The sequence below is a fragment of the Camelus dromedarius genome, chromosome 25, assembly GCF_036321535.1.
Source record: "Camelus dromedarius isolate mCamDro1 chromosome 25, mCamDro1.pat, whole genome shotgun sequence".
Classification (NCBI taxonomy): Eukaryota; Metazoa; Chordata; class Mammalia; order Artiodactyla; family Camelidae; genus Camelus; species Camelus dromedarius.
The window spans coordinates 12,091,420-12,107,506 of NC_087460.1; the positions used below are offsets into that span (position 1 = coordinate 12,091,420).

General features: G+C 33.6%; 1 protein-coding gene across 18 annotated transcripts in view; it reads left to right on the forward strand.

Moving 5' to 3' along the window:
• The window catches only part of PLEKHA5 (pleckstrin homology domain containing A5), a 211,472-nt gene that overhangs the window by 172,568 nt on the left and 22,817 nt on the right, over positions 1–16,087 (forward strand). For 8 of the 18 annotated variants that reach the window (XM_031444017.2, XM_064479079.1, XM_064479077.1 and 5 more), the window contains 3 exons: positions 9,498–9,560; positions 10,779–10,859; positions 10,993–11,142. In XM_031444017.2, the coding sequence (XP_031299877.2) occupies positions 9,498–9,560; positions 10,779–10,859; positions 10,993–11,142 (294 nt within the window). Of the gene's footprint in view, positions 1–3,974; positions 4,056–8,947; positions 8,984–9,497; positions 9,561–10,778; positions 10,860–10,992; positions 11,143–16,087 lie in introns of all 18 variants that reach the window. The other 10 variants (XM_031444014.2, XM_031444015.2, XM_031444018.2 and 7 more) reach the window with 2 other exon arrangements.

Sequence of the window (16,087 nt, forward strand, 5' to 3'; positions counted from 1 at the left end):
TTCTTGTATTCAAGCCAGAAGAGAATTGTTGGATTTTTTTTTTTTTTAAGAACATGAGCATGAAATTCTAAGTTGCTCATAGAGCACTATGTATTTTTTTTTTTAGGTCATGTTTTACTGCTTTAATTCAAAAGCTATTACATAAAGCGTACATAGCAAAAGCCAGATAGGATGTGCTGTTCAGTGTAAGTTACAGAAATGAGTCAGTTTCTAAGTATAAAAATACAGGTATTTCAGAGGTGATTTAGTGAGAGAAACCACCAGCCTGTTTCTCAGATCTATTTGGAAAGAAAGCAGATCTAGTATTTCCAAGTCAGTGAATCAGGAAAGAGTGAAGGTTCAATCAGATCATTGAGACTGTTTGCTAGGGACCTTTTTATTGTGTTTAGCTGGCCTCAGCTGTCCCCTGATGCACGCAAGGGCAGCACTGCCACATACAGGACCACTGCCTGCGCAGGTCTTTCTTACAAGCCCACTACCCCGTCATCCTGACAGTCCTTCGTCGGATGGGTATGATGCCCAAGGGAATTCCAAAATGGTCCTGCAGTGTCTGCCTTTCTGTAGATAGACTTACCCCATCCCTCCAGCTTGAGTACAAGATCCCAAGGAGCTGAAGAACATTCTCTGTTTTACATTTGACTGACTTGATCACCTTGAGAAAGAACCTTGTAGTTGCTTTTGCCAAAGACCTCTTTAGATGTTTTAATGACACTGTCAGCATCAAAGATTTTCAAGTTGCACGTTTTGATTATCTAGGAATCAAGATGTCTCTTCTTTTCAAGCTCCTCAAGTAATTCTGGGTTAAGAACCACTGGCTGAATTAAACTTTGATTTCTGAAGTAGCCAGTAATAAAAAGGAAAAAAGAAATTATATGATAGGTATTTACAGATGCATTGGGATAACTTACCTTTTTTAGCTACTTTACATTTCTTCCAGTAAATTTCTGAATAAAGGCTGTGAGAACAGTTTTCTAGATATGGGCCTCGCTGCCCTCAAGGACTCCAACAGCCTTGAATGTGATACGAACACATGTGCTAAAATGTTTTTTTAGCCTCTTTGTGTCACCAAGGCCAGAGGATATAGTTGTTCCATTAATTTGGTTTATTTCATGTTTATATATTTTTATCCTTGAGTCTTTAATAACATTTTTTTAATTAGAAAAGCAATGTCTACTACTTAGTGGAGAAAATTTGGGAAATGTAGAGAAGTATAGAGAACGAAAAAAATACTGATCCACAGTCCCACAATTCACAATGATTGCTGCCAACATTGGTCATCCTTTTGCTGTTCTAAATTGCCAGCTTCCAGAGATGCCTTCCAATTTTAATATTCTGGGATTTGGTAAGACATTTGCAATTTTTCCTAATGAAAAACAGCCAATTCCAGAAGTGAACTCTGAGATACTCTGCAGTTTGTATACTTTAAGTGTTTTTTTCAGACAGAGAAAGACAAATTCTCCGTTGTCACTTTTGTGTGAAATCTAAAATATAAAACAAATGAATAGATAAAACAAAACAGACTCACAGATACAGAGAATAAACCAGTGGATACCTGTGGGAAGACAGAATTGGGGAGGGACAATATAGAGTTAGGAGGTTAAGAGGTACAAAATATTGTATATAAAGTAAATAAGCTACAAGGGTATATTGTATAGCACAAGGGATATGGCCAATATTTTATAATTTTAAATGGGCTGTAATCTGTAAAAATGCTGAATCACTATGTTGCACACCTAAAAATAATGTAATACTGTAAATCGACTATACTTGTTTCTAAAAACTAAGTTTTTAAATGTTATTTTTTCTTTTAGTGGTTTTTTTTTTTTTTTTTTTTTTTTTTTTAGTTTTTCTGTTCCTAAGTCAGTGTCTTTTTGCAAGAGCCCTGCTCAAAGACTTAATATTTAATGATCTTTGACGGGTAAATTAAATGGAGACATTTTTTAAATCACAAACATGTCTTCCCTCTGTAACAGGCACATTTACCCTCTCAAAGTATTCTGCTAAATAAATCAGGCTTGATTACCCATCTGCCTTCTCCCTTTTAAAATACATTTTAAAAGTAAATTCTTCAGGCCTAGAGGATGAATCCTAGCCATTGATCTGTACCATGTTGAAGCTGCATTTAAGGGCGCGCCGTATCGACAGACCTAGCCTCCTGACAGTGGCCCATTTGTGGTGCCAGGTTTCCAAGGCTCCACGCGCAGTTTCAGTTTGACTTTGTACGTCTTTTACATTTGGATACTATCCGATCTGCATTATTTCTTAAACATCCGTGCTCTTGATTTTCTTTTGAGCCCCCTACCACTCTACCCTCCCACCCACTTAGTCTCTGATTCAGGTACTCTTCTGCCCAATATTCATGGCATGCTATTGAAAAATAGGAAGTTTAGATAAGATTGCTTTGAGAATCAAGATTAAATAATTGTAAAAATAGAAGCTTAAGTTACTTGTATTAGATGGAGTGTCAATTCAGTCCAATGATTAAGCCAAAGCAAAAAACAGTTACACTGTTTTCCAGAATCACCATTTGATTAAGATAAAATAACTAACATTCCTTTAAAACATACACTTTAAAATATAAAGAGGTCTTAAATTTCTGTAATAAAAGTTTTTCTACTAAAGAAAAATTTACATCCATAGTTGTCTGTTTATAAGTTACTTTCCAACACCGTAAAAGTTTATCCTGTGCGACATAGCAACACAGTTGTTTCCTGTGTGCGTGAGGTGTCACCTGTAAAGGCTTTGGTCCCTTATTGAATAACTGGGAGGGAAAAAGGTTTGAGTTTAACTGATGTGTAGAAGTTTGAGTTTAAAAAATGGATAGAGGCATAGATTTTTAAATAAATTATTTAACTTGAATAAGACTTAAAAAAAAAAGATTAAACCAGTCACAGGAGGTTTCTAACTTGACAACCAAAACAGATATTATTAACATGAAACATTGATAAGTAGGCTGGGAATAAGATTGCCTAGATATACAGTTTTCAAGATTTATTTTTTACTTATACATTTAATCTTAAGTAGTAAACTTTTGTTGCAGATTTAGCTAAATCAGTAAAGTAGCATTTGTCAACCATGATAGAAATACTTATTTTCTATAATATGATGGATGGAAAGTATGTAAATTAATAGTCACAAATTACAATTACAGACTTGTCTGCTTACAAGTGGTGCAAACTTTGGTGGCCTTTTTACTCTGTCTATGTAATGATGATTGTCTTTTGAATGCTTTGACTCTTGAGTCCAGAGCCTGCTAAAACAAATATTTCTCTAGAGGCAGTAATTAAGTGCAATATAGCTGGAAATGTGAAACACGGTTTCAGCCTTTTAAGGAGCTAGGGAGATTCACTGAGTCTTTGATAAATAAATTTTAGTTTGCATGTCCTTGAAATCATTATACATACATAGTGTTATATTGTGAGAAACTCCATAATAGAGCATATATAAATGTTTGTTTAATTTTAATAAAATGTGATTGTCTAAATGACAAGATATACTAATGTACTATAAAATTTTAATATTTGTAGAGAAGTAGTTTTTTTCTGATCACCCTTAAGAATTGAATATCATTTTAAGCTTTTACTGAATAAGTAATCGATTAAATTGTGCCGTTTTTTCCTCCTTTTAAGTTTGTAGGTTGTTACCTTTTAATTTATCCTTTGAACCTTGATGCTTTATCATCTATTCTGGTATATGGAGGAATATTCATTAATTGACTATATTGATTATGTTTATAAAGTAAAACCTATATTGCAATGAGTAATAAGCTTTTTTATAACCTTGGAAGTATTTTGCAGCATTTAATATTTGTTTGAAATGGTTTAAGTAAGTAAATTCTGTACAACCTTGGGATAAAATGTGAACTACACTATTAGGAAGATATTAAAGTAGAGACTATATTTACAGTGTCGTCTTTCAAATCTAGCCATGCTGTAAACTGATGTTTGCTGTATGCTCCTCCTGATTTGAAATAGATGAAAGAAAATGAACCTATTATCACCATGGTTCACACAATGATTGAGAACTCGGCGCTAAGACCCCAACTGTACCAGCAAGTAAGGTCTTGGACAGTGAATGATAACTGCTTTATCATCTGCAAAACCCCTCAGTGACAGTTTTGGTTTATCTTCAGACTTGCTCATAACATTAGTCTTTTTCTTATTCCATTTTTTTTTGTTGTTGTTTATGTCTTTTTGGAAAACCGCAATTCATCCATGCTTTTCAAGATGCTGCAGCTCTTCGCATGGCTTTGCTGAACATTTTGCTGTTGAATATTAAGTGTGCCATTTTCCTGCAGTTTTTGTGAAGAGTATTTGACTGATACGTACTTGGAGGTCTGCAGTACATTTGCAAAAATTTTGCTAGACTGCCATTAATTTCGATTAACTCTAAACACGTTATAACTGATTTTTAGGGGAAACTTTAAAAGTTTTTTTTTTCCTTTCAGGGACAGCCTCCCCCCTCCACCCCGTGTTTTAGAATAGATCATATTTGCATGGGAGTTATTTAATTTTGTTTCTGTACTGTGGTATGTATGGGGAAACCTACAGGTAGCCGTTCCTTACCATACTGGCAGTGTCTTCTCCCTGTATTCTTAGCACTCTTATGTAGTCATCAAGACAGTCATAGTTTTCCCCATTCTTTTCCCCAACTCAAAATACATGCCATGTGTTGGCTGGCTTTAACTTAGGAGCTCGGTAATCTGCAGATCTGCAAAAGAAGTCATTTGTACATTTCTCTCCAGTTTGTATTTCATGGTCTAAATGTTCTTAGCTGTGTGTTTTGCAACATCAGCTTCTTCCACTTCAACACCCTGAAATTATGTGGCCTCTGACCTGTTACAACAATTTAAAAATCATGCTGAAGAAGAAAATTAACTAACATGAAAAATGAATATATATTTTGATTGAAATACGTAAAAGCACCTGGTAAAAAGAAGCACCTTGAGCTCACACTTGGCTTTAAAGGCTCTGTTTGCTTTCGGCGCCCTGGGGTCTGCATCACGGGCCCTGGACCTTGGAGAGTGAAACAGTCAGTGGGAGGATGACTCTCATGTCTGAGTACAGTTTTTAAACCATTTAAAGTCCGTTATTTAATTGAGCATAGTTTTTAATTTGCAGTTAGGAGATAAACAGAGTATTAAATATTTAAAGTTAAATAGCTTTACTTTTCAAAAGGAAATGGGTCTCTCCACCCTTACAGTCACCAGATTATGGAACCTTCTTGACACTCCATTCCAAAAAGCCACACTGAGAACCTTAGCCCTTGTTCTGGAATTGATTGCTATCTTTTTCAGTGCCTGAGGCTGTCAGACTATAATCTTATATAATGCTAATTGATGTGAGATCAAATGCATTTTTGTGCTAATGGATTGTGTTTTCATTTTTCACATTTTGCCTTTTTCCAGTAAGAATGAGAGCCAGGGTTTTCTGTTTGGTTTGGTTTGGTTTTTCTTTTTTATATCGATCAGTAGTCAAGGTTGATGATGCAGAAGTCACTGGGGATTGAAATCACTCAGTTGCACTGAAAGTTCTTACTGGAGTTTTTCAAAAATTTGGAGATATCTGAAAAAAAAAATGGCAGTATCTGAGACTGATCTTTCGTATAAGCGTCACTGACCTTGAATACTGCAAGAGCAATAGATTTAAATAAATGCATTTCCTCCTATTACTACTCGAAGGGAAAAAACAAATTGTACAGGAAAGGAAGATCTGAATGCCTCATAGCAACAGCCATGCCTGGATATGAGATGAGAGCCAGGTAACCAATGTTGACAGTCAGTGCTGTCAAATCTAGGGAGCTTTCTAAGGAGATGTTCCTTTTTTTTTTTTTTTAAATCAGCCAATAATCAGTCAGTCATTGATGGATGAAAGTGACAGACACATTTCTAAAACTTTGTTTTTAAATTTCTGTAAATTGAAATTAGATCTTATTTTTTTCTCCAGATTTCACCTTTTCATGTTATTATTCGAAGAAAATCTTTATGAAAGTTTATTTGTACACCTGGGATGGTTTGCTTTTCTGACAGCACATTGCAATGTTGTGTTACTAGGTTCCTAAAATTTAGCTGGAAATAAAGTGGCAATGTAATGTTTTATGACCTGTTATTCTGAATCGTAGCCATTCAGGTTTTCTCTCAGGAGGACCTCTATGTTTGTATTTTCCTAGAAGAAAGAGGACACCTGAGAAATTACCGAGGCAGTAATTTTCTTAAAATTAGTCAAATAAAAAGGACATAAATCAAAGCAAATGCTAAGTGAGCATCAAGTTGAAAAATTCCTCTGTGTATCATTCTACCACCTTTCACAAGTGCAATTTTGTACCAGGATTTTTATAACATAATTAATATCAGCAAAATTAATCACATGATAAACAATTATTTTAAAGGATACAGACTAATTAGCAAATACCTACAGCTCTAAAAGCATTTTTGAATTTTTATAGGATTATAATGTCTAATTTTATCAAATATTTCCTCAAAAACCTTTTTTGGGGTTTGTATATATATTTGTATACTTTAAAAAATATATATACATATATAGATTTCACATACTTAAAAAGGATACTATAGAAAGTTGAATTTTAATTGGCAAAGTGATTTTAACTTAATGCCAAGACAGTTTTTTTAAAAGATTATAAGATATCGTCCTATGAAAAAGTTATTTTTTAAAAAAAATTATTAGGGTTAATTTTTATTGTATTTTATTTTATTTTTTTAGTGTAGGTACTGGGGATTGAACCCAGGACCTCCTGCATTAAACCGCTGAACTATTTTCAGCCCCTCAAAAAGTTGACTTTCTAAATAAAATACAGCATATATCCTTATATAGTCAGTAAAGTCTATATAGTACATTCTCAAATTGAAGCTTATAATTGCTACATAGCCCCCTTCACTTGTCTAGTGTTGCTGAGGTACCTCAAACAAAAGTATTCAAACTCAGAGCTTTTTTGCTAAAGATAACTTTGAAAAATCATTTTAGAAAGTATTATCATGAAACATTACTTTATGCAGAACTTGAGTTAATCAAAATATTCATGAAATTACATTTTTCTTATTAGTAGGATTTTCATATTGATGATAAAACAGCAAACTTCTATTTTAGATGGAAATTTTTTTAATAAATTATATTCATCTTTTCTTAAGAGAAGCCTCAGTAATTATTATCAGCAATGGAAAATAGGCTATACTTAATACTTAAAAGTTAATTATTTAAAGAAGAATCTTATTTTCCTATGGCTTTCTTCTGACAAGCAAAAGCAATGTATAGTGGAAGGTTGATTATTTTAAGATTTTTACTAGTTGGTATCTAATAATCTTTATTGAATAATTTGATGGAAGGTTTAAATAAATTTTCAGTGGTACCAAAAATATAGGTACAACAAAATAAATCCAACTTATATGTGTAATATTATTTTTGTGGCTTTAAGGATCAGTCACTCTAAAAATTATAACTAAACAATACACATCTTTCTTTTTTATAATATACCAACTGATATGAAAATGACTTCATAAATTCTTTAAGTAAAAATAGTATACCATTGTCCTAAATATTTATTACAAGTTACTAAATTTCCATTTTTAAATATTTGGGTTTTTTTTTCTTTTGACCCTGAGACATAGGATACAATTCATATTTTAATCTAGACATAGCACTATCCACTAGTTATGTTCAAATTATATATTCCATGGTTCAGTAAAGCTATTTTGCATTTAACTTTAAATATTAAATAAACAAGTATATGTGACATTAAGTGGCTGACAGATTTACGTCTTTAATTTCTTATAAATGAGAAATTTTAATTTTGGCATTGTCTCACATCTTCTATCATGGATTTAAGCTTTTTTTATTTTATTTTATTATTTTATTTTGGGTTTGTTTTTCTGGTTTTTTTTTGAGGGAGGTAGGTAATTATGTTTATTTACCTATTTTTAATGGAGGTACTGGGGATTGAACCCAGGACCTCGTGCATACTAAGCATGCACTCTACGACTGAGCTATACCCTCCCCCTGGATCTAAGCTTTTTAAAACTTAGTTTCTGTTACTTTTTTTTGTTCAGAAAGAAAGGAGTATGAATTCTCTTCTTGAATCTAGGTGCTTTAATTTAGTGACAGTTACTTCTCAGGACATATTCAGTGGTCTTTATTTTAAAATAGTTTACAAGTATTCTGACTTTTGTCATTAAATTCATTTTTCATGTGATGTTCAATTCTTTGAAAGTTTTGTTGTTTAATAATCACTATGCATACTCTTAAGTAGTCACAGAATCATTTGCATGAGGTACGTGAAAGCAATGTCTTGAAGTAACATGTACATCCAGGATTTATTCTTGTTATATTTGCAATGCTTACATTTTTAATCTCCTGATTCCCACATTTCTAGATCCTTTCAAAGTTATCTGCTGTTTAAATTATGCCTCCTTGAGATGTAAATGTCAAGCAATTTTTTTACAGAGAGGGCATATATAGTTACAGCTTATCTATTCTTATGTATTTGTATATGCATATATGAAATTTAATTTTCCAGTCAAGAATGTAGTTAAGGATACATTACTCCTACCCCTACTTTGAGTAAACATGCAGTGAGTTCCAGTTACATTTTCTCCTACTATGTTTTTGTTACTGGCTAGCAGTCAATATAAAGTCAAAAGACAGAATGAAGTACTGGCTGCAGGTGCACTAGGATGTGATCTGTGGTATAACTGTCTGGGGTGGCTTATTGAAATCTTGGTAGGCATAGTCAGAAGTGAGGATTGGCTTGACCAAAAGGTATTTGGAAGAAAGCTGAAGAAAGGATGACTAAATACAAATGGTGTCAGCAAATCCATATAAACTTTTTATGAAATGTGGCTAGCCATAGCTTATAACATAGACTTTCAGTTTTAAGAGGTTTTGAGTGCTTTTCCTCTTTTTGATTAAACCCATCCTTTTCCTCCATTATCTTTTAGTTCTTAAGACAGAAGAACAAGATAAGTCTATATTGTGTATGTGTGTTTATATATTATGTATATGTATACAACGTGTTATAGGTTTTGTTAATAAAATTGTACTCCGATGTGTTGGCATTTGAGTGTACACATACACAGTTGTGTGCTTATGTGTATACTGTGAAGGGCGGTTTTGACTGTTGAAATATGCCCGATACGAAATTCGATTCAATACAGTCGCTTTGATTGTATTTGTCAATTTTTCATTAAAATAATGTGTGTCTTCCAAATGGAAAATGTAAGATGCTGTATAATTTTGTTTGATCAGCTTACTATTTTGTTTGACAAGCTTCAGTTAACATCATTCTTATGTATCTTGCTTATTGTATCACTGTTAAATATTTTTCTATTTTTGTAAAGCTCTGTGTTTGAATTAAACTTAGAGAAGTATAAGAATCGTTAAAAATCCCATTTTTGTTTTTGTTGTATAAATCTAAAATATTAACTATAGGCTAAATAAATATATTGTTTAATTATTTTTAAAGTTGCTCTATGACATTTTCCCTTATAGCTGTCACAGGATGAATGTAGAGGCACGTTGTACAAATACAGACCTGAAGAAGTGGACATTGATGTAAGTATTAGTATGCTGTCTGTTAGTGTTTTGCCAAAACATTGGAAATAAGCATAATAAAAAATTTCCTCTTCCTCTTCTGCCCTCCAAAATGACATCAGATAAATAACATTTTCTTCTTCTTTTGCATCTAGATTCAGTTAAAAATCCTTATTCCCTTAAAAAAAATAAACTTCATTCCCTGATTTATTCTCTGCCCACCCCCACCCCCACCCCCAGAGTTAGCAGTTAAACATATTTAGAATCACTTAAATAAAAGTAAAGACTTTCTGATAAAAAAAATTATGGAGGATTGAGGACAAGGGAAATTGTCCGTCTCCTAGGGAAAGTATCAGCCTCTAGAAATTCTATCACTGTGTCCTTCTGTTATTGTTGTTAATCATAGTTTAAATTACTGACTTCCTTAGTTATATCTCATTCTTCCCTCGTTTCCCTTGGTTTTATTCCACTGAGTTGTACCTCCTTCTCATTTCAGTATATCCCGTTTGGTGTGGCTTGAGGTGTGTTGTCTAACAAAGATAAAGAAGTTACCGTAATAGATAAATGGCAGAGAGAGTGGAATCTCCAATTTCTTGCTTGTCATTATACAGTAAAGTTTGGGACAAATGTACAGTTTGTCCAGGGTTTTTATTTTCATACATATGATGAACTGGCTTACTGCTGAATTGAAATTTTATTAAAGTAGCCTCTTCTATTTCTATAATTTAAAAATTGGGGTATTACTGAGAATTTAAAACACTAAAACTATCGAAAGTGATTTTTCTCCTTTAGCAATATTTGTATTTGTATTATTGCAATTAGAAGCAATTTTTAAATTTACATTCTTTCTGAAGAACATAAGAACATAACTTTAAAAGTATAAAGACAGAATCCAGTCTGTGTTTTAGTTAAGAACTGCAAATCTTACTTAACCTATCCAGCAGTTTTTAGACAATATCTTAACCACATTAAATGATTTGTTAGTCGCATGAGACCACCTAATTGCTAAAAATATTTTGAATTATGTAGGTTAAATTGGATGGTTGAAATGCTTTTTTACTTTATATGCATTTTTAAACATTCTCTTTTTATAAGCTGTATTTTAATTTTACTGATTGAAATAAAGATGGACCTAATTAGGTGTTCCAAGGCTGTTTTAAACGTGTTTTCTTATGATGCCTACCCCCAGTTATGAGAAATAAAGAATTGCTAACAAAAGACATCTTCTCTTACAACCAGGCCAAGTTAAGCCGCTTATGTGAACAAGATAAAGTGGTCCATGCTCTGGAGGAGAAACTTCAGCAGCTCCACAAGGAGAAAGTAGGACGGTCACGTTTATTATCTACAACTGATGTTACTTTATATGATTATTATCAGGACACTGATAACTTAAGTAAAAAAGAATTAATTCAATGATGCAGAACATTAAGTGTAATCATTTTTATTGTAATAGTACACGCTTGAGCAAGCTTTGCTGTCAGCCAGCCAAGAGATAGAAATGAATGCCGATAACCCAGCAGCCATCCAGACCGTGGTGTTACAGAGGGACGATCTGCAGAACGGACTGCTGAGCACTTGTCGAGAACTCTCCCGAGCCACTGCCGTAAGTAGCAGATTGTTTTTCCTAGTAAGGCTCACTGGCCTATTATGCAGTTCTTTTTTGTTTTGTTTTGTTTTCTAATTCAAACTTTTTACCTTGATACAATTGTAGATTCACATGCAGTTCTTTTTTTTTTTTCTATTTAATTTGTGTTTCTATTAATTAGACTGTCTTTAGGATTGTTCCTTATTATAACAAAAAATTAATTTTTTACTGTAAACTAATAATAACAAAAATAACAGGATGATCTTTATTTTTTTCTTATTAGTGGGCATTTTGTTCTTTATGAAATAGTTTTACAGGGAAGATAAATATACCTGTTTATATATAGTGAAAATGAAAAGTTCTTTAAAATGTTAAAATTTATTTCATTAAGAAAATAAATGTTTTGTGGATTTTAAGGGGGCTTAGAATAATTTTTGGAAGGTATTAATTAGATTCATTAAACCAGTCATTTGAATAAAAAGCTCCTGTGAAATGCTTTTAGGAAGCCGTCAACATTACCATTTCATAGCTGCAGTGTGATCTAAGTTTAGATGATAGTTTTGAGTAGGAAATATAATTAGCGGAACCTTTTAACCCATAGTCAAGTTACTTTATAAAGAGCCTCTTTGGATTACCAAATCTAAAAAGTTTTACTTAGAGTTTATAAATTGAATGTTTTGTGAATTTAAACAGTCTGCTTTAGATCCTATGATGCAGTCATTTCTAAACATAGTAAGAGCACCTGCCCAGGCAGCCCTTTGAAAGGGAAATCTTAGCAAAAGCCACCTGGTACAGAGAAAACCACTCACACACTTCTGTCGGTGACTTCAGTGGGCTGTTTAGAGGGCAGCTACTTTTTAAGAAGGTCCACAGACAGAGGTGTTTCCAAGCTGACAGGCTACCAGAATCTCAACATGGCTTCAGTGCTAAACACTAAAGTAACATTCCAAACGGGAGCTATTTTTAAAGGAATATACCATGGTTTTAAATAAGTCAAAACTTGGTTTTTGTGATTCTTAAGTTCCTTGTATTTAATATATCTATCCTTTTCTTTAAAAATATTTATTATTATTGTCTCATTTGAGTTTCTTAATTATACTGTGATGGTTATAATTTTTTTAAGAATTTAATATCCTTTCAGTTGTGATTTCCTTGAAATCAGGACCATATCTCATTCATCTTTGTAGCTCTAGGATTCAGCACTGAGTGATTTAACTGAATGCCTTACCCAGGTGTGTTACAAAGCTGGTAAATGCAATGTCTAGAGGTCAAATCCAGGTCTTCTAACCACAGTCCCAAACACTTAGATCTGCACGGCTTACTACAAAATAGTCATAAAGAAACTACATGAACATGAAGTGTTGTCTACAAGGACATAGTCATTTAGTCAGTCAATGACAGGGTAGGATTTGGAAGAAAGGGTAAGTGAAAGGTGGTCCATACAGGACAAAATGCCCCAAACCATAGCCCAGAGATGAGAATGGGGGGATATGTTTGGAGAAGCAGGAAATGGAATTGACTGGCTGACTGGAATAGAAGGTGGGAAATATGAGGTAAGAAAGGGAAAGAGGGGTTAAGCCGTCGGGGCCAAGCTAATGAAAAGCTCAGTATCTCTGGGACAGCCTGAGTCAAATCGAAATTAAATTGGAAACTATTTCATGATTTGGTGTCTATTATGGAAAAGTTCTAGGGATGTGCTGTGTTATGTTGAACTGTTATTTCTTCACTTAACCAAATAGGTTTAGTAACTCAGATCTCATCGGTAGACTTAGAATTTGCTCCATCCCAAGGTAGCTGCAATTCCCATGACGTTTATCAAAATGTGTTCAAGGAAATTAATCATGTTTGAGTATCACATTTTCTGGTTGTTATCCCATATAATCACTTTCTTGTTTTTTGGGGTTTTTTTTTCCCTTTGCCTTCAGCATTATTCAGTGGTTATTACAAACCCCTCAATATGTTCTTCTAAGACATGTCTTAATGCATAGAATAGAAACTGTGTTATTTGTGCCTTTATGTAAATATACTCATATTTGTAACTTAAGGCTACGAATGATGCATTTATAACAACATACTGGACATATTGTTGGCACTTGGTGGCTGTTGGTTAGATTTAAATTCTAATTACACTGATGCCAGCAGAATCCCAAAGGATTCCACTCATTCCTTCAGAGTTGATCTGGGGCTTTGGTTCAAATCCAGGTCCTGAGGTATAAAAAGATAGGGCATAAGAGGTATAACCTTCTGCCTCTACTTTTTATCTAAGCCTAACAATTTGAGAAAGATTGCTATAACAATCAGCTATAACCTTCAAATTTTTCACTGTGTGTCAGTGTCTTAGTTTGGGTTTTCTTCTGAAAGCAGAGCCTGTGATGAGGACCCGGGTTCAGAAAGTTTAATTGGGAGATGATTGCAGGAAGCAGAAGTGAGGGAGTGTGGAGGATGGGACAGGGAGGGAGAAAGGCCGGTGGAGGTTTCACTGCCGAGTCGGTGACCTCCTTGAGGGCAGCAGGGGTTTGACTCTCACCCCCGGGAACTGGCTGGGGAAGTGAGCAGGATGTTTCAGAATTTCCCACTGAAAGGAGGAGGCTGGAGGATCTACCAGTCATTAGTCTAAGTTGCCCCAGGGTCCTTAATTCACCCACATCTCCAAACCGCCTTAGCTAACTTACCAGGAGCACCAGTTCCAAAGGAACTGAACCACAGCTCCTTGAAATCAGGTGGGCAAGGGGATAAACATCTACAGTCCCCTTTCCTGGGGAGTTTACATTAAGCTCCCAGTCATCCTGAATCGTGTCCATAGATGGCTCACACGTTTATCCACTGCAGAAAAGGACCTGTTTATCAAATAATAGTAAATATTGTGAATATTTCTGGAGCGGTTTATTGGGTGCCAGATTCCATTATAAGTTCTTTTACATGTACTTAAGCCACATAGTAACCCTTTGACAAGAGTACTACTATGTTAAAAATAGGAAACTGAAACACAGATTGCCTAGGGTTACACCTTGTATAAGCATTATGTATAGGCTCCCATTAAACTTACTTGTGTTCCAAAATGGATTCTGCATAGGAAGCCATGAGTAAATGGAGATTTTTTTTTGTCTCACATTCTCATTCTCAATGTACCAAAAGAGCTACTGAAATCATGGTTACAGCAAAGTGGAATCTTTTACAGTAGATCTACCAGTGTCCATGAATTGTCATGGAATACACTTTGAAGGATTTTAAGATGGTTTTTAAATATCCTGGTTATTTCGTGATTATAGTACAACATCCCCAGAAAAAGAGACAGCCGGCTGTGATACGCCTCCTGATGTGCTGCAGTAGAAAGTACCAAGCCACACTTGTAAGGCTGGGCGAATCAGTGGCCCATTCTCTTCAAATAAGTAGCAAGGGAGAAGAGAGGGGCGTAGGGAAATTGTTACAGTTAAAAATACTTTTAAAAAGGAATACTTATTAGTGATTTAAATAGATGAGAATTTGCCCATTCTTTTTTTCATTTGGGTCTCTTTTCTTTATAAACACATACTGAAGTATTTATAGATGAAATGATGTGATGCCTAGTATTTGCTTTAACATAATCCCAAAGGGACAGAAAATAAGTGCTATGGATGAAATCAGATTCGCCGTGTATTGATAACTATTGAGTTGGGGTACAGTGGGCTCCTTTTGTTTATATTTGGAAATTTCCACTGTATATGTCCGAGAGGGGTTAAAAGAAAATCCACAAAAATGCTAACAAAAGGATGGCATAATAATAGATTTTTTTAATCTTTTCCTGTGTTCTAGTTTTCCCATTTTATAATTATAAAAATGTATTATATCTTCAATTTGTACAGTAACCATTTTCTTTGAGATGGAATATTGTTCTGTTTCACAGAGAAGATTAAGGGAGAAACTAAATATATCAATTAAAGAGTATAAATAGCCAATAAGTTAAAGATTATAAGTAGCCAGAAAAGTAGAATGACTATAATTGTTATCATAAACTAGAAATTTAAAATAAAGGTAGCTCTGTAACCATGCCTGATTTAGTTGAACCTCACTTTATACAGTTGAATTTAGTCCCTTTTAACATCTTTTTTAGGTTTAAAAAAGCCAATACAGTATTCATTATTAGATAGAACAGTAAGGTATTATGTCATGTGCTTATTTAGTAAATAGTGATTTTTATTTGAGATGCGTTTATATGCTAAGGCAAGAATAAAATCATAAAAGACATATCCTTTGTTAAAGTTATTCAGATTACTAAGTACATTCTTAAACTCTGTGCCAAGAAATCTCTACATCCTGAAGGTAAAAATGGAATTAACTTTTTTTTGATTGATCTCAAAAATCAACTGCTTCTAACACCCAGTTGATAGAATTGTTGGGTGATAGTGGCCAAAATTAATATTTTTTGTGCCTAATCCCCAAAACATAATAGTAAATTTAAACACTGCAGTACTTTAATTTTCTAAGATTTAGTAGTGGGTATTAACCTGTGATGTTTAAAATTGCTAATAGTTGTTGGAGCTTAACTTAAGAAGCTAATAAGTAAATAATCACACTATATATTGTTCCTTCTCCATTCTGAAAGGAAAATCTACCACCAATTCTTTACCAAAACCTTATGCTTCAAATTTAAGTAAAACGTAGAATAATGAATTAATATTTCTTGTATTAATTCTCAGAAATACTACTTGAGAGGCACACCAGTCTCTGTTAGCTTAAGCACAATGTAATAATTACTTACATTTATGTGTATCATATTGTATAACTATTCCCATGGGTAGATTTTGTTAATTTGTAGTTGGTCAATTTATGCCATTAATTCTGGACAAGAAAAGGAAAGTTCTTAATACATTAAAAACTTGGAAATAAATTAGTCCTAATCTCTTCTTGATAAAGATCACAATATGTAGCTGCTATAGCTCTGTGGTTAGGTATTAAAATCCTCATTCATCTTTTTTTTTTCCCC